Below are 27,873 nucleotides of genomic sequence, written 5' to 3'. Positions count from 1 at the left end.
GCAGATAAATCATTGCTGATGGGGCATGTGAACTGAAACAGTCTTCCAGTGTGCAACAATAATGGTCCCTTAAAGAATGATACCTGGAGGATCACCCCCAAGTCAAGAACTACCTGGCCAGGAAAACAGTGGCTCATTGTTGTTTATCAAGGAAAAGCTGTTTTCCCTTCAGGCTCTTGTAGAAACTCAGAACTGAACTAATAGGCAGATATTTATTTAATGTACTCTGCCTCGGTCATCAATTTATAGATGCTTTGTGCTGTCTTTTGACCTCAAAGGACAATTGTGAGTTGACACCTTCCCTCTTGGATTTAGAAATAACCCATGCTGTTCCTCTGAGCACAGCCTGGCTTTGCTCCTGGCAGCAGCAGGACACAGAAAGCATTTATCCAGGGGAGAAATTTCTCCACAGAAGCAACAGCCAGGGTGCACCTTGCAATATTTGATGTGCTGGAAATGTGATGTCTGAGGAGAGGGGTGCACCTATACAGAGAGACAGGAGCTGATGTTGGGGCAATATGTCATTAGTCACCAGTTTTGACCTTGATGCAAGACATTTTGCAGCCAAGAAGGACTGTGGTGTCAAGGGTTTCTGATTGCAGGAATACTTAGGGAAACTGTAAATCCATAGTGCTCTTCCCGAGCTTTGGGCAAGGTACAGGCGAGTCCTGTACATAAGCAATGAGTTCCTCTCTCAAAGAGCCAACTGGGTGCAGCAACTGCTGCCAGCAAGTGAAAGTTGGGCTCGTTGCTTTGTGAGGCAGAAGGTCTGTGGTGCTGAGAGCCCACCTGCAAACCAAACACTGGCAGGATGGAGGCACCCAGCCACAGATCCCCCCAAGCTTGCTCCCATCCCAGAGTCTCAGAGCCAGACTTCCACTCGCATCCCCAGCCCTGAGGGAGGAGGGTGGCTTTGCATCTGCTGTGGCCACTCTGTGTATCCTGGGATCACCACCTGCAGTGTCTGGCCAAGCAGTGCTGCACCGTGCTGGGTATGGGTGGGAGCTGGTAAAGTCCTCCTGTGGCCCCAAGGTGACTGATCTGAGCTTGTCTAGCCTGGGGACATCTGGAGAAGTTCCAGGTTCCCAGAAAGTGCAGAATATCTGGAAAGAAGCTCAGGCACAGCAGGTTTCAGAGGTGAGCTGGACAACGTCCAAAACCTCGCTCAGGACAGAGCTCAGAGCCATCTGCTGCCTTCTGCATGGATGGGGGCCAAAATGCCAGGAGATGCTAAAAAAGGAGAGAAATTCTTTTGTGTGCCCAAGGCCAGACTCTTTTCACCCCCAGGAGAAGGCAGTGGGCTTTGTTTGGGTGGGCACTGAGGAGGTGGGGAGCCCATAGCCATGCTGCCCTCACCCAATGCAGCAAGCCCAGAGCCACCAGCACTGCTGATTCTCATCCCTGCTGAGGTACACTGTGTCAAGGGGTCAATGAAGGGTATATCTGTGCTGCAATGGGCAGTGCTGGCCTTAAAATAGCATTGCTTTGGCCTAGGACCAGCAGCATTTTAGCCACAGCAGCACCCACTGCCTGGGATGGAAGCAGATTCTCACCCAAGTTCTGGGAAACACACAGGTGTTCTGGGCACCTCCCACTTGCTTCACCTCCCCTGGAGCAGGTGGAACCACTTTGCACCCTTGTCCTTTAAATCGAGGGTCGTGGAGCTCTCTTGTGATTTGAGGGGAGGGTCTTTATAAGATAGAGGTAAAAGGTCAGGCTCTTGGAGTGAGAGGGTGCTTTGGCCTGGGTGCTCTCAGTTCAGTGTGCTGACTGGGTGCTTAGAAGAGTTTAATTTTGAAGTGCCAATTTCAGCTGGGTTGATCCTCTCTATGAAGAGCTTCACCTCTACTTCTAAAAGCTTCTGCTGCAGTTAGCTTTGAGCATGGCTCTCTGCTTCTAGAATTTATTAATTTTCATTTGATTTAGATCTGTTTTTCTTAGTTTGCTTATAATTTGGCTTCCAGTAAAAATGAAGAAGAAAAAATGAAAAGCAAACGCAGAGCTCCTTTTCCTCTGCCTTGCCCCCAGGTTTGTGGGTTTGTGACCTGGGGTTAGGAGAAGAAAATCCTCCTTGGATCTTCAGAAGGCTGGAGGAAAAATAAAACCTTTCTGCTGTGTCAGCCACCTGAGAAGCTTAACTCAGGGTCGTGCAATGTTGTGTGGGAAGACAGACCCTGCGTTTCTGACCAGAGGAAGTGGAAATATGTGTCTAAATGGAAACTACAGCTCTTATGCTGGCCTGGAGCATCCTTCTTGCTGGCTGGTGTTTCATGCTCAACAGAGGTCAGCAGTTCTCATCAGGAGCTTGCGCTGGAGTGCACAGTCCTGGCGTAAGTAATGCTGGGATGCTGGATGAAAGGTCTGGGAGGGATGCAGGAGGCGCTTCTGGGTTGAACTGCCTTATCACAGGGGGGTTGTAAGGGCAATGAATCATGCTACCTGGCAATATTTCACCCTATTTTGTTATTTTGCTGGTAAGAAAACTAAGGGCAGCCACTGTTTGGTACTTTGAGATGCATTTTCTTACAGATCAAAGCATCGTCTGGTCGGTGCGTAATGGAAAAGCTGGGTATAATTTATAATAGTGCTGTTGGTATAATTAAGTGTCAGAAGAAAAGCATGGAATAAAACCCTAAAATATATTTCAGAATTTAAGGGGACCAATGGCTTTTGGGTGTGAAATGTGGGCATTCTTCACCTAAAGTTGTTTTCTGCAGAGTTTCTGATTAGAAATAGATGCAATATCATGGAAAAAAAATTAGTTTTGTTGAAAATGTTTGGGTCAGCAATATTCATAATTCTTTCATTAACCAGGCAGTAATAATTCAAAGTAAAACACTCTTTCAGTAGCTGTTCAGGGTCAAGGTAGTGACTTTGTGAAGAGGGACAGAGACAGTAGGTGATATTCTTGTGGCTCTTGGCTTTGAGCAGTAAGGCAGGAGGCCATTTCTCAGACTTGATTGCTGCTTCTGTTCAGAATGCCCACACTGTTGCTGCTTAGTGAGAAAGAAAGAGATCATTTCTGAGATTTTAAAATTGATTGAAGGCTTTGGAAATACGTGAGGGACATGCTGAAGTACTGACACCATGCTGCTCCATACAAATCTGCTGTGAGCTGTTCCTTCTCATCTTCCCTCATTCCCAAGAAATTCTTCACCTCAGCTCTTTCTCTCTTGCATAGGTATTTGGTTTTCCATGAAGTTTTAATTACAGACCTGTGCTTTCTAATTTTCACACTGTTTGCTCCATGTTATTTGCTCCATAGGCAGCTGAAACAGAGCTGGTTTAACACAGTTAGCGAATGTCCAAGGGAAATGCTGCAGGAGCAGAAGACCCTGGTGGCAGCTGAGCATCCATTGGCTCAGCCTGTAGGATTGACACCTTTGGCAATGAATACAGAGGGATTGGTTGGGGGCTGCAAGGATAGGGAGGGTCTCTTGTCCCCCTCCTCGCTGCGCACTCGATCCAGGGCAGATGTGCTTGAGGGCTCAGGACCTGCTGCCGGCACCTCCACTGCCCTAAAAGAGCACTGGAGCTGTGGAGTCCTGGGACCCTGTTCCTGGGGGACTCTGGGGACTGGCAGGGTGCCCAGATCTGCTGCCTGCTCACCCCTACCAGGCACTTCCTTTGATCTGCAGAGGCGAGACGGCTGCTGCTTCTTGAGAAATCCAATTAATCTTAAATATAAAATAAGTTTTGAAAAAACTTTGCTTTCCTTATGGTTTCAGAACATTTAATGCAATTTTAATACATTTTTGATTGATTTCTGATTTTCCTCTGGGGGCTGCCTGGCCGAGTTCCAGTACAAAACATGGAGCTTTGTAACTAAGAAGTGTATCACTCAAAATTTCTCTACGATGTTGTGGATTGAATTGAACCCTGAGAATAAATAACGAGGAATTTTAAACTGTATTGCTTTAAAAATGTGTGTGCAAGCAGAGTTTTCCTCCTACTTAGCAAGTAGTGGCCAAAGGGTATTGACCATTTTTAATGAAAACAGTTCTAAAAAATTAAAAATGCAAATGCAAAAATGTGGACTGTAATCAAGAATTCCCATTGCAGCATTAAAACATGGTTAAAATTGGGAATTTAATTTCTGGTATTTAAATCAAATCACCTGAGATGTATAACCATGAGACAGCTGAAATAAGTGGTTTGAAGCCTGGTGAATCTGGGTTCAGATTCAGACAAGGTCAGAGACAGGGAGGGTAAGGAAGCAGAAAAGATGAATTTAAATTTTCCATCCTGCTTTTAGCAGAATTTTGGCACCAAGGGCATCTCAATAAAGTCATTGCAATGGTGCTGCTGTGCTGATGGTTGTGCAGATCAGCACAGACCAGGGCTGAGCTGGGTGTGAACTGGGGAGCTGTGCATGGCTATCACTCCATGCGTTGCCATGTTGAACTCAGAGATGCAAAACTGCAGGTCTGGCTGCTCCTTTGGGATGTTTGTGTACCCCAGCAGTAATGGCCAGTCCACATGGTGTCACTGCTGTCCTTGGGTCTCTTTGGGTGGGGAATCTCAAGGCCTTTTAGGCTCAGTTATCACTGGGTGTTAGTGCTGGACTGCATGTGAGCTGCAGGTAGCCCAGGGGACCAAAATCAGTCTTGCTCCATGAAAGTTTAATTTGGGGCTGTCTTGAAAACTCCTTGCCTTCATTTCTCATACATTTCCTATTTTCTGGATCAACAGATTCTAAAGTGAACCAGTTAAACACCTGAGATCTGCTGTTTTTGCCACCCTCTCTGTGTGTGCCATGGAGGTTGCTGGAGTCTGAACACAGAGTTTTCCCCATCTGAGTCCTGTACTGACTTCTGAGCTGTAGCAATGTGGGTTGGAGCTGCCTGCTGAGACCTGTAATGACCCAGCGAGCTGGGGACACCTTTGGACAGCACAGGCTGCAGCAGCATCACTCATGTGGTTCTAGGTCTAGCATCAGCCCCTGGTTATTTCAGAAAAAGATCTATGCTCATAGTTCTGTAGGGTGTCTGCACAAATTCAACTGCTGCTGGCCTCAGTTCAGGTCTGTTCGTATATTAGCCATAGTAGCTGCTCTGAAAACAGCATAACGACTCCAGCTCCTGCTTCTGACTAGGACACAGCTAAGGATTTATCAGTGGAATTTAGTCTTTGTGGCAAACTGGGTTCCAGGCACAAAGATCCTTCTGCCACAGGACTCGCTTCAGGGACAAGCAAATCTATAAAGCACCCAGCTTTCAGGCAACAGAGTCTTTTTGCAAGATGAAAGAATTAGCAATTTTTTCAACTTTTTCAAGAGGAGGAGTTCCCTGGGTGCTTTTTACCCTGCATATCCTGCACTCTGTGGCTTCTTCAAAGAGACCCCACAGATGCTCCGTGCTCTTCATTTTCAGTTGCTAGCAGGAGGGATTCGGGTCTCAGTGGCCCCATTTCTTTTGGTATGCAATTTGTTACTGATAATGAATTGCTGAAATACAGATGCTGCAGTCCCCCACTGAGCTGAAGCTCAGCTCAGTGCTCTTCCTGACTGAGGGAGTAACCTGAAATAGCCTCTTTGGAGGGGTTGACCTGCAGAGCCACAGGAACACCTGGAGATCCATCAGGTCTGTCCTGAGCTCCTGAGAGTCTGTAGTGGTGTAGCTACACAGAGAACAGTTCTTCACTCTCGCACTGCAAGGAGGGCTGTCAGGAATGTACGTCCTACTTGAAAATCATGTTGTGTTGTGAATGTGTTTTAAGATGACCTGGCAAGTAGAAGAGAACCACAAGAGAGACAGCAAGGAGGTTTTCCATGTTGAAGCTGTTTATTACGTTAGATAAATACATTTGCAACAAGATTGAGTTATTTCCTCTGAGTGCAATTGCTGGTAGTATGGCACAATGAGTAAAAAAGAACTAAAACTAGCAGAGGCACTTGTTGCATGCAGCTGAAATTACTACCAAGCCCAGTGATGCAGCCCCTGCTAAAACAGACCTTCCACTGGCTGTGAGTGCGGATTTGCCGGTGGGGTCGGCACCGGCTGGAGCTGCAGTGATGCACCTTGGGTGGGAGGGTCCTGACTCCCAGGGCAGGGAGGATAATACGTCTGCTTTAGGCATGATGTTTAGTATTGCTTTTGGTTAAAGAGTAGTGAGGTTGTGTGACTGGAACCAGTGGGGAAAGGCAGAAGTTAGAATGCATTTACATCATCTCTATAAAAACAATCACATTGACTTTTACACTGTGATATATGTAGGGGTGGTTGAAGAACTTTTTTGTCAACTGAAGGATGGACTTGACAGGCTATGCCAGGAGGACAAGAGCATTTTTATTAGAAAATAGAGCTACACAGAGGGGTCTTTCCATTAGGATTTTCAGAAAAATCCATAAAATGGTTTGCTCAGCTGGACAAAGAGAAAAAAAAGTGGCAAACATTCTTGCGGATAAAATGTGTCAATATGCTTCCCCAGCATTTGTAACCCTTTGTTCTTACGCAGACTTTGCTCCTGCAAGGACTGTGTGTTGCTGTCCCTGCCCTGCCAAGGACAGGCACATGACTGACCCTGCTCTCTGTAGTTGAACAGCCTGCTCAGGGGCTTAAACTTAAGCACCTGCGTAAGTCCTTAGCTGAACAGGAGCTTATCAGTGACATGTGACAGTGCCAAAGGGTTCTGCATGCAGATAAACACTGAGTGGAGTATTGGCACTGGGAGGTGTGAGGACAAACTCTGTCCTTGCTCTGCTTCAGCTGTGTGTGCAGGCAGGTGACCTGCAAACTGAAAGTTTTCTAGATTGGAAATTAGGTTGTTTTGGTTTTTTTGTAAGTAGCCCCGCTAGTATCAAAGTGGGATACAAGACTTAATGACAAAAAATGGCTTCTAAACTTCTGGGAACAGAAGTGTTGCTCTTTGAGGTGGGGCATCCATTCCTATGGTACACATGGACCCGCTCACAAATAAGAGAGAACAGTGTGTTTGCTGCAAGTATGATGAACATTAACATTCACACCTGGAAAAGTCCTCTGTTACTGCTGATTAACTGGCTAGCAGAAACTGAGGCTAAATAACAGCCTGGTGAGCAGTCTGCAGTGGGTAATGGAAGCAGTGGAGGACTCTTACTAGAGGACATCAGAATTAAAGCCAATCTGCAAATCTTCTGCCTCCTGAATGGGATCTCCTACAACAGAGATCAGCAAAAATTGTGCAGTTCAAAAGATCTATGCAAAACTCTTCATGTGCCTTATAGCCTGCTATTTTGGGATCTCTGTAATCACAGTGCTGAGCACCTCACATCCTCAGAAATCAGTGGGATACGTAGCAAAGCCAGGTGCCATTTGGCATGGCTCAAAATCCTGCAATCAAAATGAGAGAGTAAATGGGGGTCTGGACAAATCCTTTGCCTGGGGAGAACTTCCCATGCTATATACTACGATCCAGACCTTCCCTATTAGTTTCATCAGGAAGAGTTGTAAATAAGAACCTTAATTCACATGTCTCTATCTAAGGCTCTCCAAGTACTTTCTGGTACTGAGATAGACAAAACGATGGGAGACAAGATAATATTGTGCTCTGAGGCACACAAAGTGACTTGTGTGATCATCAAACAAATCTGTCAGAGCTAGAACAGTAACTTACAAAGTCTATGTCCCAGTTCCTTGCCACAATTCCTTCCTTCCTCTTATGGCAAGAACTAGAGGTCAGGTAGGATGGTAAGAAAGAGGAGAAATAGTGAAATGCCCTTCTTGCAGTTTTGTGCTTTCAAGTCTTGTGTGTTCATGATGCTTGCTGTGGTTGCAGTACTTGCCTTGTATTGCATCCTTTCAATCCCATGAGCTGAACATGTAGTCACTAAAAAAAGGCAGCTGTGAGGAAACTTTAGAATTTGAGGAACAGAGGACATGGGGATCTTGCAGTCCCCACTCCTCAAAGGTAAATAATAAACTTCCAGAGCTCCTATGTTCACTTATGACTTCTTGCATAATGGCTGTCTTAATGAAAGGAGAGAAGGAAATGTACCTTACAAATTTGTGGGGAAAATCTTCCATTGAAGGTGCTGAATCTCTCAGAGGTAGAATGCATATTATTGTGTGTTACTGCAAATGTTATGCTGAGGAGTCTGAATGACAAAGCCAGGAGCAATGTCTCTGCTTATTGTCCTGGTCATTCTAGTCCTGTCTCATCCCACTGAAATACACCTGAAACAAAAGATGGATGAAGTTGCATGTGGAATCACTCTTTGAAAATCACAAGTTCTATGGGGTTGACACCAGCAGTGTCCAAGCTCTGCTCCATGGACTTCTCATGGCTACCGAGCTCATAGTCAGTGGTTTGACTAATCCATGGACCCATGGCAGAGGATATGCAGTGGGGTAGGGAGTCTGTGCAGAACCAAGTGAGTCAAGAGTAAGTCTACTCATATAACCCTACTTAACCAGGGGTCCTTCAGCACTTCTGCTTAGAGATGCTCTGGCACACAAAACAGTAAAATCCGGGCCTTTTCTGAAATGCTACTATAGTGACTGAGGGAAATATTTGAAGCAATCTATTTCCAGGAAAGACAGGATATTCTTTTTGCTTGTTCATGGTATTGATGGTTACCCAGGATTTGTGGGTGATACTGAGGATGGGACAAACTGTGCTAGACCAACAGTTATATTAGTAAAAGTCTGGAGAATCTTGTGCTACTTGAGTTACAATGATAACTGTAAAATAAGGGTTGCTGCATAGTAGTAAACTGTGCTGCCAGAATGGCTTGCTGATATCTTGACCTGGTGAGCAAAAATCATTTACACTGTGTGCTCTTAGAGATATTGCTGTTGTCCTGCATATCTGAGAATGGTCGTCTGTGTGTGAGCCTTCCCAGTGGGAAAAGGCCTCCTGGACAACAGCATTTTATGGCTCTGTCTGGTAAAGTCCTTTCAGTCATCTAGATGCTGCTCCTCCCATGTGGACGTTGGGATGGCACTGTAAGGGTCCATGATGACTTTTGCACAGCGAATAATCATCACAATCAGGAAGAGACAGAGGAAAACAAAACATGCTAATGTCAGTCCCTTGTCCACGTCGACGTACACAGGCTCTGGGGTTGGTCCCTCCATTGCTCATGCCGCTCTTCATCTGGGTTTATATTTACTCCTAACATCATCAACCACCTGCAAAACAAACATGCTGTCAGGCACAAGTGACTGCTGCTCCTGGGTATGGGGAAACTTGAGGGTGGAACTGGAAACAGAAAACCTCTGTGATATATTGTTGCAGGGAAATAAACCCACTGGAAACGTCACAGCTCAGGTAACTGAGAGCTGTGAGCAGAAGAAACCTCATCTGCACGTTAATTTAGCCCACAAATACTTCTTGCTAAAATATTAGACACTAGAATGAGATGTTAACAAAAGAAAGAGAAGCAGAAATGAATGAAAACTATCCACTTGAAATATCATCTCTTAAAAGAGGCACAGACACTGTTCTTGTCTCAGCATTTCCTAATCATAAAAATATTTCCATTCCTCTACTAGTGTGAAAGATCAGACAAATGGCACAGCAGACTGTTTCTATCCCAATTTTCCTCTCTGTCCAAACATTCTCTGTCTCTTACTGGCACAAAGCAAAGTGAAAATTATGCATACTTATTTTCCATAATCTTTTCATTTCCAGTACTCATAGGTTCTCCAGGCAGTAGAAGATTTTTTTTTTTTTAGGAGCAATATCATTTTTAAGTGGGTATTTTATCACCCAGAGAGGTACAGGTGATTGTGTGATTAGAACAAGGATTATCTTATCCAATGCAGATGTCTGCATAGCTGAAGGTCTCTTCTGGCCTCCTTGTGTGAATCCATAACCAAAATGGCCTCAGCAGTGATTGAGACTTTTCTGCCTCTGCAAGTTTTCTTCTGCATAGTTCATCAGCTGGTAACACAAATTGCTTTGTGTGATGATGCTGAAGGAGAGGAACTGGCCTGACTTAGGGAATTGAGTCACTGCCCAGGGATGGGGGAAACTTTTTCTGACATTCACCTTTGGCCATGATGGGGGGTAGAAGTGTTGAGGGTTATGATGAAGATCAGGAATAGGGAATGCCTATTTAAAGCAAACAAAACAATAAAGTCATTCATATCAAATGCAATACTCAATCTGAAAACTAGTTCCTGCTTCATTTGGAGTCGATAGATGGGAACGAGAAGATATTGAGCCATAGGGAGGATTGGGTGAAACTTGGGTATCAAATGGCCCAGCTGCTCTCTATCACTGCATTTATGCAGTGAGGAAATTCCAGGTACAGGTTTTATCTGCACAGCCAAGTTTGCCTGGTTATGTTTCCAGTGAGCTGATGCTGCTGGCAGGGCTATTGCAGTAGTGGTTCACATCTGGCTGGAGCATTGTGTTCCTGCAGCATCCTGCTGTGCCAGCTGCCAGTGGGTGTCCCGGTGATTCCTGAACTCCTGTGCCCTGCAAATCTTCCTCACGGTGAAATGGAGACCTTTTAGAACAAAAATTCACAGTTCCTTCCCCGTCTCATAATTTACTTCTTTTCAAGTTGTTTTCCAGCCTCACAACCTCTTGGATCCCACAAGGCAAGTATAAATCAGCTGGGCTCTCAAGTCTATTTTAAGCACGAGGATGTCAGATTTTTTTAATTTCCTGAAAACACAGAAATTACTGCAGCAGGGAGATGAAAGAAGCTGATGACACAAAGTGAATGAAACCAAGCAGACATCCCATCATCTCAGGGATTTACCAGTCAGATCCTTAGGAGCTCATGAAGAAATCACTGAGGTGTGGGGTCAGGCCTGTAATGCTCACCTGGCTGATCAGAGGTCTAATATTCCCAGAAGACTCTGCTAGTGCTCTATTTCACTAGCCAAGAGATCTTACATTGCAGTTTATAACTTCATGTGATGAAAAAAGGGTTCGTCAGCAAGGCTGAGTATTAAGTATGAATACTTTATGAACACAAAATTGTTATCAAAACTACTAATGCAGCCCAGTCCTTTCCTGTGGGAAAGGACTTGTGAAGGTCCACCAAGGATGGATTTGATTTTTGTCTTCTGACATTCTGGCTATTGTACCATGTGAGGTTATTTCACACTAAGTTACCTCCTGCAGAATATCAGAACTACCTGGTAATTTCCATCAGTACCGATCTTTGAGGGAAAACTGCATTTTCAATCAAATGTACTTTCTTTGAAATGATGAATCATTTACTTGGAAAATGATCAGAGGTTTCAAGTGGAGTTCCATCCCTTGGAGATTTTTCTCTTCAAAATGACATCACAAAATCTCACAGGAGTCTGGTTTAAGTGCTGCATCCCTCTGCTTCCCTCTACCCCAGGACTGTGGCTGAAGGATGTTTACCAGGAAAACTGTCATGCAGCCCCTTTCGTGCTGGAAGGGAAAAGCATGTTATGGAAAGGATAGGCCAGGCAGAAACCTTTACCCAGAGAGCAGAATGAAAGTGTAAGGCATCTGAGCTGTAGTTTGCACAGGACATTACAAGGGCAGCTTGAACCTAGTGATTTTAGGTTTATATTGATCCCTTTTGGTGAAAAGTAGGCATTTTCAGTGGGAATAGAAATATTTTTTCCAAAAAGCTATATTCTTGAGGCTGTATAAATCACATGTCTTCCTTCCTTCTGCTCTCCCATAAACCAGATAATGTTTTGATGCTGAACTACTATTATGCATTAAGTCACTACTGGTGGAGAACATATATTTTGGGACTGGGTAGAAGTGTCTGGCTTTCCAAATTCACTCTTCTTGCTCACAGCTTGGCTGCTCACCTGAATCTGTCTGTGTACCAGCACTGTCAGAGGGGAAAGACTCCTCACCTTGTCAGAGCTGCACATAACACCCGTGCTCATCCGAGTTGCAGGTGGGTTGGGTGCCAGGAGGCATTTGGTGTTCCATGGCATAGGTTACTGCAATTGCATTCCAGTGGGCTTGGCAGTGCAGAGACTTATTGGTGCTAAACAGATCTGGATGCTGGAATAGGGCTATGTCCAAGGCAATTGTCTCCAGGTTAATTTATTATGGCTGTAAATATCACTGTTCTAGATCAGGCACATTGGGACCAGCAAGAGACAGTCCCCAAATGTAAAAGGAGTTATTTGCATGTGTTCACCCAGACTGGTTCCTCTTGAGAAAGTCCAGCTTCCAAGTATTACCATGGACATGATATGTCCTGCTCCCTCCTGTCTCCCAGTACTTGTGGTCTTCCATCTCTGTAACAGCTGCATAACTTGTCCTGCTTAATTTTCATTTCCTTCAACTTCCCTTCTCATCTCCCTGATACCCAGTGGTATGGCCAGGCTTGGAGTGGGACGTGGAAGTGTCTGACAGGTTGGTCCATGCTGGAGGAGGCTCTGCCTGCACATCCTACCATTTGTCTCAGCCCTAGGGGATGTGCTGTGGAGGTGAGCACAATGGTTTTGCAGTCAGTTTTTCCCAGTCTTGCTTGTGAAATCCATCAGCGCTACTGAAATTAACTCTCACTCCAGCTACAGACTGGTTGACTGGATCTTTTGCTCTTGTTTACTAGCACGGCTGTTGTTGACAGCATTGTGTGTGTGGAAAAAAAGGAGATCAGCAGAAACAGTTATAAAGTTTCACACTTGAATGATCAAGCTTTCTGTGAATAGCTGAATTGTAGAAAATTACTTTTTTCCAGCTTGACAGCACCGAGCTTTAGAATTGTATTTTTTTTTTAATTTCTTCAGATTTGTTGAAAATGTAATTTGGTCTAAACAAAGCCAAAAGATGAAGAAGGACAATCCCTGGTTCAAACCATTAGGCAGTTTAGCAGTGCTGAGTGTATGTTCTGCTATAAATCCCCCAGTTTTTCACTGCAATCTCTTCCCCTCTAACTCTTCTGAGAATAGATGGTGACACAGGCAGGCTCACCCAGGGATGGAGCTGGGCTGGCTTGTGGTGGTCATGTAATTCAGTACCAAAAATTATTCTGTGGACTTGGCTCCTTGTGGGTTGCAGAGGGCCAGGACCAGGAAGCAGTTGTGTCTCCTCAGAAGGGTTGACATCACCTGGTTTTGATGCCTTGGTCTCCCTGGCTTGCGTTTGTCTGACCATTCTTGCAGTCAGGAGATTCTGCAGCCTGGGCCAGGGATATGGCCTGGGGATCAAGAACTTTGGTACCTCAGTGAAGAATCCATCCTGAGCATTTGGCCTTTGCTGTTGGCTTTGTTTTCCAGTGCTCTTTTCAAGAAGGATTGCCACAGAAGGGAGGATATGTTCCATTTTTATGACCTTATGTACACAAGCAGGCAGATGTTGTCATCCTCTTTAGTGTACCAGCTCTGTTACAGACTCTCTGTAATGCTTGTGCTCATCAGTGTGCCTAAATTTTGCAATCAGTCTTCCCTGTGCAAGATACTTTAAAAGAAATGGTTTATTTTTTTTTTTCCAGACCTGAAAATCTTGGCACCGTCACTTTAAATATCAAGTAATAATGTACCACATACATTGCAGAGAGCTGGTTCCTATGCTGGTTAATCATGTTCCAACTCATCTCAACCCATAGGATATATAAAAAAACCAATTTTTTTTTCTTCTATACTCCTTTCCCAAAACAACATATGTACAGGGAGGGGAAGGAAGGGGAATGATGTGATTTCATGTATGCAAGCCGATCCCTACCTTCCAGACCTGGGTAGGAAGCTTGTCACATCCCAGCATAGCAGCATTGTGGAGGTAAAATCCTCACTGTAGTCATATTTTAAAAGTTTTTGTTAGTCAGTGGGGCTTTAACGGCGTTCAGGCTCCGCTCAGGTTCACCTCCACCCAGACCTGGAAGCAGTTCTCACCGGTGTGCTCTGAAAACAGAAGATAATAATTGACAATTGCTCATCACGCAGGATGTGGGCGTGTCGGGTTCGTTAAGCAGTTGGGAATTGCTCCAGCGACAGCCTGAGGCAATCGGATACAGTCACACACAGGATGGATTTGTTTGTCAGACATTCCCTAGGACAACATTCGTGATACAAAGAGTGATGTTCAAGCCCGAAGTCATATCAGTATTTCCTCTCAAGTAAGCAGAAATAACCTATTTTTAATTCATAGTGAAAAATCGACCAGGTTTGAATTGATACCGCTCGAGAGTCTGCATAATTAGTTAAAGATTGGATTTTTTAACCTATTTCTTTCAAAAATGGCAGGAATTTAAGGGGAAAATTCAGTTGTTTAAACAAAGCTACTTGATTTATCTGAACTGATACACCAAGACTTAAAAACATACAAAATAAATTCAATCAGAAAAACTCTTAAAACTTGCTGGATGACAAACCTGGGTTTTTTTCCATATTGGTGTGGAAAGGAGTTCTAAGATGTAGGATGGGAACTCTGAGAAGAACAAGCCACAGATGACCCAAATCCCTTGTGAGGGGACTCAGCTGAACAGAGTGCTGCTCGGGCAAGGGAGTAGAGGCGAATGACCAGGAAGGAAGGTGAAGTGCTGCTTCAGGTCTATGTTATGTGTGTTTGTCAAAAGAAGTCACCTTCAATTTGAAGTTCAAATCTATAAAGGAATAGCCTGGGCACTTAATCATACTCTAATATTCTTAACAATCTAGTTTCGATTAAAAACTCACTGCCTCTGAGCACAGGAGTCAAATGCTGTAGATAGATATAGACAGATGAGCTTCTTGCTATATCCAGAGAGCAATAATATGACCGTTAGCTTAGTCTAAAAACTAATTGTCCTTTCATACTTACAATTCTCTCAGCAGAAAATCAATACTTCATTTCAGTAACTCTGTCTTCCTGTGAGCATGAATTCTCCTGTGTACCTGTAGTACACAGGCAGGTTTAATCTTTGTTTTTAACCCACTGTTTGGTGTTTTGTTTCGGTTGTTGGGGTTTTTTTTCCTTGCTCTACATATTGATTTTAAATCTTTATGCTCAGCTTAATTTATGCAAACTCCTTTATTGAATCTAGCCCCTCTCAGTTATGATCAAGAGAAAAATAATCTCCCTTCCACAGACTTGCTTTTAGCCAGTTGTAAATCACTGGATGTCAGTATTCCCTCAGAAGACTGAAGACATCATTTATGAGTGCCCAAAAAGTTCAAAATGAATAAATACATAAATCAGTCGGGAGAAAGTTTTAAAAATTGCTGTTGCACAGCAACGTGTTTCCTTCTTACACAGCCCCATGGCAAGAATAATATTAATCTTTATTGAGAAAAAATGCAGCATACACTTAAAATAACTGTGGACTGCTTATAATTTGAGAGCATCCTAAATCAAATAATCATTTCTCTCGCACTTAAGGAGTATGTGGAATTACTTGTTAACAAAAGATAAAAAAAGAGATGGTTGTGCTTGGCAGCAAGTCGCCGTGTAGAGCTATTGAGTGAAGTGATGGACAGTTGGGATCTGGAGTGAAAAGCACCTCCAGTCTCCTAAAGCTCAACTTGTGGGGATAGTCCTTGAATAAACTTTGCTGAAGTGAGAGCCTGAGAACATCTAGGAATCTTTCTCAGAGATTGGAAGTGGTAGAAAAGTGGAGTAAGGATCTGTGATGGACCTTATGAGTTGGTGATTGTTGGACCCAATAGTGGGAAGTGCTTGCAATTAAGTAACATATATTAATTAAAAAAGGGCAGGTAAGCGAGGAAGGGGTTGTGATGATGTCTTTGTATTGGTTCCTTTGCGATCCATAGGGGAGCAGGAGAAGAAAGGCCATCCAATGTTCCCTCAGACCCCAGCTCAGGGGTTTTGCTACATCTCCCGCACTATCTTTGGCTGACCAGGATCTGAGCAATGGGCGAGCCAATAGCCCAGTTCATCCCTTGAGGAAGGAGCCCTGTGTCTCCCGTGTGTGCTGCAGGGACATTTCTTAAGTTCCCTGTATGTTTGTGCTGTGGTGTGAGAGCTGCAGGGATTTTGTAAGGTGGCTCAACCAACCCATCCTCCTTGCGGCACTGGCTTCCCCCAGGGGCTGTGGGGAACGTTGTTTCATCCTTTAATAGATAATGTCAGGAAAACACAAAGCAGTACCCATGGTATGCAAAGTTTAGATGAGCTTGAAAAGGAACATCTGTCTGCAGCAGGACCACCCTTCATTCAATGCTTGTTTTGATAAGGGGGCTGAAGCTGCTTTCCTTATCACTGCTGTGAAGCACAGTGCGTGCATCCCCTTTCATCATGGAGAGTGACAAAAGTAAAGGAGTCTTAGAGAAACAAATGGATTTGGCTTTTAAGCCATGGCTTGTGAGCTCTGAATAGATATGATATAAACTCATTTTAATGGAGTATCTGCTTTTTAAACTCTCTGCTGTTTAAATCCTCTGAAAGGAGAGAAACATGCCTGTTGGTCCTATCAGTTATTTTATAAATTAAACCATGGCTGTTAGCCAGGAGAACTTTCAGCAAAGCAATGGAAAAATTTTTCACTGCAGCAAAGCTGACAGGGAGGAAAAAAGAAAAACATTTTTTCCCACTACAGCACTGAAAATTTAATTATTTTACTTTATAAAAACAAAAGGTAGATCAGGAACTCCTTTTTACATTAATATATCTACCTTCTGGTGGTGATGTCCAGTGTTCTCTGACTTGCATGATACTTCTCAGAAACACATCTTTTGCCCTTTCATCTTTAAAAACTATATATGCCTGGATCAGATTGAGGCTATGAACATTTTGACATTTCAGGAAAAGTATTGTGGACGAAATCTCACCAAAATAACTAGGTTACACCTGTCAAACTGCCACAAATGTTGGCATGTAGAAATCACATAGTACTGTTTCGTTTCCAAATCACTTTTTTAACATTGAAAGTTAAATTCTCACTAATGAAAAAAGCTCCTAGTCAAGAAGGTGTTAAATTAGTAAGTCTGAGGCAAAACAGAAAAAAAAAAGTGACAAGTAGTTTTACTATTGTAATAGGTGTAGACTTTGTGTATGCAAGTACTCATCAATCCACACTGATAACTAATTCATACACTTTTTTGAATACAAATTTTACTCAGATCTTCAGAAATTCATGGTGAGAGGGATTTGATCTATTAAACGTAAGCAAAAATAAAGCTCAGAGTGTGTTTTGACCCCTAGGTTTTCACACAGGGCTCCCATAGAAGGCACTGCTCATGTCTGTTCCTTTTCTGAACTGGTTTCATCTGAAGAGGAGGGTGAGGATGGATGTTTGTAACTTACTGTGCCACTGCTCTGACTCTTTGTGGCGATCCAGTTGGAGGTGTGATGCCAGCTGAACATTCTATCTTAAACTGAAAAAAATCTTGCAAAGGAGTCTTAAAGACTGAATTAATAAGCTCTGAGGTGTAGTAGGAGTATGGACTTGACTGCAAAGCAGGACATGATGTTAAACACTGTCAACATCTGTTGCCAGGTCACTGGGCAAAAATTGACCCACAGAAGGAACAGCCCCAGAGGCCAGAAATATTGTTGGGTAAGGATGAGAAACCCTTAGAAAACATTAGTAAAAACAGCCCTACTTAAACAGATTTCTCTTCTCACTGGTATGGGTAATTGGAAGAAAAAATAATTGAAGATCTGAAAAGAGTTAAGGGGCCCAGGTGATCTGAGTGAGTTTGGATTAGGGCTGTTTCAGGGAGCAGTGCTTTGTGCTATGTGAGACACCCAGAGAAGCTCACTGCTGCTTCCCTCTCCAGCTGGAAAGCCAGAACTGTTGCAGCATGTTAGCTAATTTTGGTTCTAATTTGCCAACAAGGGAAGTAGAAATATCATTACTAGTTATTCCCTGTTTTCTTTCCTCAAGAGAACAGTTTTTCTCTTGTTACTAAAAGAACTGGGAGAATGAAAATTGGCCTGTTTTCAGAGACACTGAGTGCCTCCAGCACCATCTGGAACCAGTGCAAGCAGCCAAACAGCTCAACATCACAGAAAATCTTCCCATTTTCAGACCCCTCCCCCCCATCCTCACAGCTCTGCACGTGAATACAGCACAAAAGCTTCTTTCTGATGAAGATCCAGTTGGCACCCACATAAACTATATTTTCCACTGTCTCCCAGCAGGGATGGATTGCATCTTCCTTCAGAGGGAGGCCAGATGATTTTTATTACAAATGAACCAAAACCTTGAGTCAGGACATGCATTACATTTTCCATGACAGCGCTGGCTGGAGTGAAGGATCCTGATAAGAATTTAAGGATAATTGAACTCTAGTCTATATCTCTGTAGGTAGGTAACAAATATAGCAGCCTCCAAATTTGGCGTGTCACTGAGCGAGGCCGGGGGAAAGGATAAATGGCCCATTGCTCAGACGAGTGAGGATCAGTCAGGATCCTGAGTCTGAGTCCCAGCTGTTCACTGTCTCTGCCTCTTGTCCTTCCCAGGACGTGTGGGCAATATCTGTTGTAGTAAATCAAATGTGTCCAAGACTACTTTTTGGCATCAAGACTGGCTGGTAAAGAGCAGTACACACAAATGTGGACAAACTCTTTATCAGGGTCCGTTGTGATAAGACAAAGAGTAACGGTTTTAAATTTCTGATTTAAAAGAAACCAGGGATTATTTGGATTAGATATAAGGAAGAAAATTTGTACAATGAAGGTGGTGAAACACTGGCACAGGTGAAACACCACACAGAGGTGGTGGATGCCCCATCCCTGGAAACATTCGAAATCAGGTTGATGGGGCTCTGAGGAACTTGATTTAGTTAAAGACGTCCTGACTCACTGCAGGGGGTTGGAACTAGATGAACTTTAAAGTCCCTTCCAACCCAAACCGTTCTGTGATTCTACAAAATACAGTTAAGCTTGACCTCTGTGACAGGTTGTTATGTTATAATTTGGTTATATGGAGGGATGGCAAATTAAACTTGCAAACTCTGAGTATCTTTTAGTTGCAGAATGTATTTATGAGAAGTGCCAGATGGATGGGTGTAAAATGCAGTTTATGTTTAATCAAAGGCAGAGAACAGTCAAAAATTATCTCAGAGAATGGTGAAGCAACAGACCACTTTCTGACTGGGATTTAGTGGCACGAGGTGGGGAGAATACTGATTTAATGACCACCAGCACAGCCTGACATTGAAGACTGTCCAAGAAGTGAAAAGCCACCCAATGACTCTTACCCTGGTTGTCATTCCTGTTTCTGGGTCATGTTCCCTGGATCACCTTTAGGTGAAATCCTCAAGCACTGGTGCCCTGGGGGGCTGCTGCAGGCCAGGTTATAATGTAGCATCCCTGCAGCAGCTCTGATTGGTGCTAGTGATGGCTTTGGCCGTAGCTTTTTCTGTGCTTGGGATTTTGGGGGTGATGAATGCCTTTTCATTCCCTCCTTCCCCCAAAACCCAGTCTGTATTAATGATAGTACCAAGTATAACCACGGCCTGAGTGTTACCTATGTTTTTACATGGTTTTTTTTTTCTGATCATGCTCTAACTATGTGTGCAGCCTTTTCATCACATCAAGAAAGGTCCTTTCCTCAGCTGGAAGCTCATTGACTTTTCTATAAAACTTGTAGTCAGAGACACTCTTTAATTAAGACTGTACTGAAAAGAGCTTTGATTCCAGACATGTATTACAGCCTGATGTTGTTTTCTCTGTCACTGCAGCAGATTATTGGAAGTGTAGTCCTTGATTAAAAAGATTGTGTGCAATTACATTCCATCTCCACATCTTCAGCTGGATCAGTAGCTTGTCAGTCGGTCATTGGGAATCAGACTGCCAGAACCTTTGTACATGTTCAATTTACAAAAGACTGTTTTTGGCACAGCACCCAACAGTCCCAGACAGCCAATACCTTATTAATGCGCCATTAGCCACAAGGAATATTTTTAAGTGAACCTAATGTACAGGGAGCGACGAGGGCTTACCTGGACTGACTCAGCAGTTTGGAAGGTCTTTCCTCCCTTGCAGAGATCACACTGACTTCTTCACCCCCTTGTAGCCACTCTTATTATTTTGGTTTCTGGTGGACTGGGTTCACTGGGGTTTGAAAGCAGGTCAGTGTGCTGAGGAATAGATACCTGATATTAGGGAGTTCTCTTTAGAATAACTGAAATGGTCAAAGGGATGATTAGTTGCTTTGTAAGTGTTTGAAAAGGATGGGACTTTTGAGTTTGGAAAAAAGGTGGCTTTTTGAGTTGGATGAGTTGTGGATGACAGGTCCATAGACCCTGAAAGCACTAAACAGAGGTCTTCCCTCTGATAGAGCAGTCGTGGATGTCAGAAGATGGGCTGCCAGAAGTGGCCAGGCTTACACAGTGCTCCCAGAGAGCATCTCCTCTTGGCAGTGCTGAGCTGGACAGACTGACCCAGCAACAGATTTCTTAGGTTCTTATTTCTTGGATTGCTACTGCTTTCCAGCTACCTCCTCTTCCCTTAAGAAAAGAGAAGATATTTAAGGTCTGCTCCAATTTCAGCTTCAATCTCTATTTGTATCTGTAAGTAATATAGCTCTAATACTTTTAAAACCAGGCACTGATCTTCACTTCTAGTTTAACTCTGTCTCTTTATTATCAAATATATTTATATTCAGTACAGTAATGAGATTCCTCAAAAGCTTTTTCATGCATGAAAGGAAACTAAACTCAAACAGCTCAGTCCTATGAATAATAAGGAGAGATGTGTCCCGTTGGGTCTCTGCTTGTCCCCTGACTTGTATTCCTTTATTGTCACAGGCTCATTTTATGTCCATGCTCTTGGAGGTTTAGTTAATTGCAAATGCAGGCAATGGAGAGTTGTCTTGCAGCACTCTTGACTTTGGGCCAGAAGCAAGTACACATCTAAGAGATAGAAATTACATCCCCAAATCTGTGTGTGCTGAAAAAGAGAGAATTACCTTTGAGCCCCATCTCTCCAGACATGTAACTCAGTACAGATTATCCAGCCAATGATCTATAAAACTATGTAGGGAGCAAGATACGATGATACCATCAGGATTAACTAAATTTTTCTGCCTCCTTTGGTGTACATCTGTGTTAAGATTTGTATTAGGATAGGAACTAAAGGATTGCAGTCATCCTCAACACAGAACTAGCCTTTTCTAAGGCAAATTTTCATATATGCACAAATGCAGATATGAATTTTTTTTTTTTACTAAGTATTTTTTCTTTCCCCTTGAACTGTTTTCTCTGCAAGGTCTTCTTGATGATCCTAGTGCTGAGCCTCATGGTACAGAGTGACTCCAGATCTCCCACAGGTTCAGTGTGCTGCAGCTGAGCCTGAAGCATCTGGAAGGACAGGACACTCAGCTCAAAAGCAGACCTTGCTTTTCTGTTGCTCAGCTGCAGTTCTGCCTGGTGCTGTTCCATCATTGCTGTGCTCAGAAGCTGCTCCTGCTCGTGTGCCAGCAACAGTCAAACTGCTTAAAACAGGGTTTTGATGGAGGAGAGGGATAATGAAGTGGCAGAAAGAGATTTGTAATTCCATTGTGGTTCAGCATAGGCCTTCTTTTAGAAGGCAAAAAAGGGCAACTGGTTTTCACTAGTTCTGCAGTGTTTCTGATTCACAGAAATAACAAAAACTCTGTTTTTCTCCCCTGTTATTGGTTGCAGTGGTTGGGGGGAAATGGTTCCCTCTAAAAAAACCCAGCATTTTTCTTTTGGGTTGAAATCTCTGTGTAGGTACAGCCTCAGATGCAGTGATATGCAAGATGCTCAAGTTTTGTGCAGTGGGAGCTAACAAATGTCACAGGGATTCTCTATGACAGGACAAGGCAAGAAGTCATGTTTTGCTTCAAGTTGGCTATTTAGAGCAGGATTGTTCAAGTCATTTGTAACAGAGAAGCACAGACCTCAATTTTAGATGAGTTGAAGAGTCAACATTTCCAAAGGAAAGCAAATAAAATCATGTGACCTATTATTCTGAATAAGGTGAAACTAAGCATTAACTAAGAGTAATATATTAAGAAAAGACACAAGGAAGCTCTTTTACTAGCAGAAACCTCCACCCTGCCACTGTAATTCAAGTCTGTGCCTGACAGTGCTGTGCCTTTTCTTTGTCTGCTCTGCAAACTGAAGTTTGGAAATGGAGATTTCATCAAGATCTCTATCCATGTACAGTGACTGCACCCGCAGCTCTGAGGGTGGGGGTCAGATATGGAAAGTAGCCTGAGACTGCTATAAAATTTAGTTCTTGTAAATATGCCAAGCCTCAGAGTAGGAAAGACGTGTAATTGCTGGTGGCTAATGAAGATGGAGTGCAGGAAGGAGGCTGGAGAGCCTGCTCACAAACAGCCTGATGCATGTCATGTTACCAAGGTCAGCAACCTGTGGTGATACCCAGAGTGAATAATTGGGCTTGTGTGGCAGATCTGCCTAAGGCACCCTTCCTGGGTTGAATGAACATTGCAACTGCAAACCATTGGAAAGCAGTGAGATGTACAGCACCAAGCTAGAAAATAGCACTTTGTTGGCATGCTAAAATATGGTCTACACATGGCTGGGTACCTCTCTTTGAATGACTTTTCTCTAGCAGAGAATAATGGCTGGCTTGTATTGACTTGACTGCGAGCACCCTTGAACTAAATTAGTTTTGTAAATGTGGGATTGGCAGTGGGTGGGTTGACTACTAGAGAAATTCTTTTAATAATAAAATGCCTCATAAAAATTGCATTGACTGCAACCAGGCAGACTGTGGGCAGCTAGAATTTTCTGATTGCTTCACCTTAACCCAGTGTTTTGGGGCTAACCAAAACACAAATGTCATCATCTCTGTGGCAAATGTCCCCCATGAGCAGGAAAATCAAGGGCAACTTTATTATTCACGTGGACATCTGGTGGGTCAGGGCTGAGAAGAGGGAGATCCAATGTGATACTCAGAGTGAGTAAGGTTTGTGCTTCCAAGACATCTATATGAAATCAGTGGGCTGTATAGGCTGGCAGCCTACACTTGGCATTTCCCATATTGTGCAGTGATATGACAAGCACAAACTTTAACCCTCCTCCCCCTCAACTTTTTTTATCCCACACACTGACTCACTTCTGACTATGCAGTGAGAAAGGCAGCAGAGTTTGTGCATTGCTGGGTGGGTCCCTATGTCTGAAGGCAGCACCTCAAAGTCTTCCAAGGCCTCCATAAAATCAGGTCTGAGAGATAAGCAGTCTCAGGAAATCCTGCTGAACTTTCTCTCTGAGGAAAACCTTACTGCCAGAAAGGATGCTCTGATGAGAACACTGCATTCCCAAGCCAAATTGCCCTTGGTATCACCTCCCCTTCTCTGCCAGCTAATAAAACCCTGATTTTCTCAAAGGGAAGTCCAAGCAGAGTTTTGACTTTGAAAAATAAGTGCCAGCAATTACCTGATGTTTGATATGGCCATTTCTATTTGATATGCAATATTAAATAGAAAGTGTTTAAATATTACAGTAGCAGCATAAAAACTTACATTTGACCATAAAGAATGGTGTCCAAATTATTCCTTTGGCATCTTCTCTAGGTATAATTTGAAGTAAGTCTTCCAGTAGTCTTAAGTACTGATAGGCTGTCTTGTCCCAGCTCAAAACTTCTCTTAAGCTTATGAAGCAGTTTTCTGAATGCTGCACTGGGGTGGGTTTGTTTGTATTTTTTCTTGGTGACCTACTGCAGTGGATACCAACCAAAGAGTTTGCCAGGTTTCTTAAAAATATAACCTTGAAACTGTATTAGCAATCTGATGGTGAAATGTAGCCAGCCTATGCATATCTGTCCATCAAATGACACTGTTAAGTGCCATGGTTAGGAATAAATGCAGATCTGCTTTTGAGAAATTGGGGGCATCCTTCCTACACACCACTCTGGTACATGGACCTGCCAGTTTATGCTGCAGGGACTCCCCTCCATTCCCTTCTATTTCAGATCTTCTGACAGAGCTAATTATGGTAGCAAGTGACTTGCATCAATGACATTCAGGGAAGATGAGCATTTATGGGTTTGCGAGTTCTTGTGCACTGCCCTGAATTTCAGATGCAGTTTGTTGATTGTTGAAATGCACCTGACTGGACTGTCTTCATACATTGTTTCAAAGCAAAATAACTTGTCCTGTCTGCAAATTTTGCTTCTTCCAGTGAAAGTGTGATGGTTTGCTATTTATGTATGTTTAGGAAAACTTCACTATATATTCACTCTTTTTACTTTACTGCCAGTCTGTTGGATAACTAATAGTCTCAGAAATGTGCTCTGTTATAGACAGGGACTCTCTTCTTTAAGCTTCAGAAACAACATTGTTTTTCTAACCCTAAAAACTTAGCCTGAGAACTGGATGGAAGTTCTTTGCTACCTTGTGAATCACCATCCTGAGAATGATTCCGCACTGGAACTTGGAACAGTCTAACAATTCAGGAGCCAGGAGACATCCTAGCTCCTCCACACACCCTGGCCTTACATATGGTGTTGCTGCATTGCTACTGGATATAAAAAGCCTACAGGATCTGTTTCAGTCAGGAAGCAGCTGGGACTGTGAATGCAGATGAGAAATAGACTCAATTCACTCGAGTAAAACGAGGTCAATAGAAAACGAACATTATTTTCCTGTCTATAATTGCATTTTAAGTACATAATAAGTAGATGATGGTAACTATGTGCTAAAGAGTCCAACTGCTATTAATTGACTAAAATAGCTTTTGAAGGCTGTTCTGTTACGGATTTAACACAACATGGTGTTATACCATTGCACCAGGATGAGTTTGCAGTTAACAAAGTGTCTCTTCTCTGGGTCAGGCGGCTTTGAATTAACATGGTTTTCCACAACTCAGATAGTATCACTTGGTACTGACTGTCACCTGCCTTTGCCCCACTGACCTCAATTGAGGGGCAATTGCAATGTATCAGCACCAAAATCCTGCTGTCTCCCATGTGAGCTGGAGGAATCTTTTCCAGTGGTTGATGTAAAGTTCAGCTGCTAGAAAGAAGCAGAGGTTAGTGGTTAGACATGACAAGCTGGGGGTATTGTGCCCAGCTGCTCTTCTCTGTATTTCTTTCCCTCTACCCCAATGGCAAATCTCTGGTATAAAAATCTGTGTTGTTTCACCTCAGTCAAAAGCATTAAGAAATTTCCCCCTTGGCAACCCCTAGCAGGTCTGGGAGTAACACAGGGAGATACTTTGAGTGACCCTCTGAGAGAGCACAGGGTCAGCCACACCAGCAAACTGCAGGGGCTCTGCCAGGAAGGGGAGAGTGATGGATGGTTTGGGATGGAGAGGTGGAAATAATCATTTATCCCAGATCATCAGAGTGAGGGTAACCATGTCTGGCTCTGTCCTGGTAAATAGTGCATTGAGTTACAGAAGCATGGGGAGATGGGAATTGAGTTTCTCCTCTGTGGGCTCTTCAGGCCTGGGTTTACATTTCTTCTGTTCTGGGCTTACATTTCGTGTCTCAGAGATGGGGAAAAAATAGGTATTTTCTTTGTAAGATGAGATAGGAAAGTCAAGTCTGTTTTCTCTCTCAGTGCATGGAAGATACATAGACAGATGCTCCTAATATTGGAAAAGTAGTTTTCTGTAGGGTCCTAGAATGAAAACATTATTTATCCTACCCTTGTCTAGAATGAAGGCTTTTGTTCTCCAGCCAGAGAATGAGGAGTGCACTTCTGAAGTGTCTTGAAGTTGGCTGCAGTACAGGTTGCTCAACATTAATTAAAAAAAAAATAATAACAGCATAATCACCACGGCAATACCAGCCCAGTGTTTTATCCCACCTTTTTAAACAGACTAAATAAATCACTGACTTAATAATTTTCCATGAAGTAGCATGGCAACTGCTTCAGTTCACTGGCACTCACGCAGACAGCAGAGTCCTGGCGAAACTTGAACACCCACATTTGAAAAGGCAGCATCTCTGCGTTCTGTCTTTTAATTGCAGAGCCTTAAATCACACAGCCCATCTAGCTCTAGGCTCTCTGTCTCAGCTGTATCTTATGTTAACCTGTTGTCAAAGCAAATTTGATTTGCAAATATACAAGAGCCGGGGTGATATTTTAATTTTAGATCACTTATCTGAATGCAATTTTCACATAAGGATTTAAGAACATGCCTGACTTTAAATAGGTCTTCAGGGTGGCCCTGAGAATAAAGCACTAAGGACAAGATATATAATTGCATTCAGGTTGCTGAATTCTTGTAGACTTGAATAAGAACAGGGATTCCTAGGAAGGATTCAAGAACCAAACTATTCCTATACCTCTGACTTTTAAACTAAGTCCAACTAATACTGTCAGAGTGAAATTCATGCCCCAAGTGTGTGCTTGTTTTGCTGGGTGGCACCTAGAACAGACTGTACATTGCAGTCTCTGGACTGGATATGTTGCTTCTCCTCTCTCTACCTCTGTTTTTGAATATCAAGGCAGAAAATTGAAGCATTGCTTATTACAAGCTGGAAGGAACTTTTAAACTCTGAAAATTAATGCGTTTATCTGAAATCCTTCTTGGAATTCAGATTATTTCCTCATATCTCAAGAAACAGTGACCATCTCTTTCCTGTAGGTCAATGTGTATGAATTAATCTAAATCCATGTGAAAAATTGTATGAGATTGAGCTGAACAAAAAAATCGTAAATCTATGCTGACCAGGCATATTTTCAAAAAAAAAAAAGGCTTAAAATAACCTGCTTAGTAAATGAATACAAAGCCTTTGACATCATAGGTGCTTCAGACTAACATCCATACAGCTGGTAAAATGGAAGTTTGTCATCCTGACTATTAAATGGAAGGAAGGTCAGAGGAATTAATTAAGCAAATATATAGCAAGCCTGACCTAGCAGTCATTAGAAACTCAAATCAATGGGTATTTGTCTTGCAGGACAAAACCATTACTGCTTATATTAAAAAAGAACTGTGGACTTGGACCAAGTAGATAGAAATCTATTTTGGAAGGCTTTTCTTCCTAGCACAGGACCTTTTCAAGAGCATTTAACTGGACTTTTCCATTTTGGAACTGAATGGTAAATTCTATCCCACAATTACCGAGACCACAGCCTCATATAACCCCTTCAGTAACATTTTCCCTAAACAAGAGCCAGTTTGTCAGCCTCTGACCTTATTACTATGAAAGCCAGAGTTCATGTACCAAAAAGAGAACTCCCTGGGATAAGCCTTTGGCCAGAGTTGCGACAAGTTCTGTTTTAAGTTTCAAACTCCAGTGATGTCAGTAAATGACAAAACCAGCCTTAGCTCCTGAGATGTGCTGAAGTTCATGAATGGCAGTTCTTTCATTGCCATACCTCAGAAGCTGGAGTTCCATACTCCTATTTGGGAGACACGCAATAAATAATATCAATACCAATGGACTTGCATATGCATTTTCAGCCTTATTTTGCATCTTGGTGATGATCATGTAGGATCATGTCTACGGTGTCTCTGAACCCTTTTCAGGGATGGCAGTCATCTCCTGAAAGAACAGAGTATCCTGCTTTTATTGCTCATTCTATCACAGGCTGCTCTTAGGTCAGTGAATGATTTCTCTGTGCATTTAACAGGACACAACATTGGTAACTGCCATTAGATGTTTCAAGTGCTAATCTTTTAAGAAGAAAAACTATTTAGCTTTCAGATTCATTTGCTTATACCCTAAATGTTGCAGGACTCTAATTGTAGATATAGTTCACCAAATGCTGGACTTGGTGACAATAATGCAATCTGGGAGCATTTCACTGGAAGCACTGAGCAGTAACTGGGAATAAAACTTCTCCCTGGTTGATGTGGTTCAGCTGTAGATAGGTAAGACTATGTGCTTTGGATATTCCCTATGCATTCTCCTTCAGTGGTTCCCTTCCTGTTATTTTGATTTATTTTTTTTTTCTGGCATAAACTTAACATAAGACAGTGCTGTGCAAACTTGATAACCTCAAGGAATTATTTGGGACACAGTGATCTAGGCATAATTCTGTCCTCATTTATCCCCATAAACAACAAAGTCCATAAATCACCTTCCATCTGCTTTGGCATGCAGTGGCACTCAGGAAAATGCAATGCAGAGCTCTCCATCATGCAAATGTAAGCTGGG

The 27,873-nt window shown here is 42.9% G+C and overlaps 1 protein-coding gene across 4 annotated transcripts in view; it reads right to left on the bottom strand.

Annotated features, from left to right (window-relative positions):
• Positions 1–8,323: 8,323 nt before the first annotated feature.
• Positions 8,324–27,873, bottom strand: part of CTXND1 (cortexin domain containing 1) — a 32,278-nt gene continuing 12,728 nt past the window's right edge. The window contains exons 2-4 of one of the 4 annotated variants that reach the window (XM_064668962.1): positions 13,606–13,781; positions 9,915–10,035; positions 8,324–9,110 (exon numbers count right to left, since the gene is read on the bottom strand). In XM_064668962.1, the coding sequence (XP_064525032.1) occupies positions 8,877–9,056 (180 nt within the window). In that variant the 5' untranslated portion in view covers positions 9,057–9,110; positions 9,915–10,035; positions 13,606–13,781 and the 3' untranslated portion in view covers positions 8,324–8,876. Of the gene's footprint in view, positions 9,111–9,914; positions 10,036–13,605; positions 13,782–19,766; positions 26,382–27,873 lie in introns of those variants that run through there. The other 3 variants (XR_010433794.1, XM_064668961.1, XM_064668964.1) reach the window with 3 other exon arrangements.

This window comes from Pseudopipra pipra, chromosome 12 (assembly GCF_036250125.1).
Source record: "Pseudopipra pipra isolate bDixPip1 chromosome 12, bDixPip1.hap1, whole genome shotgun sequence".
Classification (NCBI taxonomy): domain Eukaryota; kingdom Metazoa; phylum Chordata; class Aves; order Passeriformes; family Pipridae; genus Pseudopipra; species Pseudopipra pipra.
Note: the sequence above shows the minus strand (reverse complement) of the source record. Positions and strands in the feature narration are given on the sequence as shown.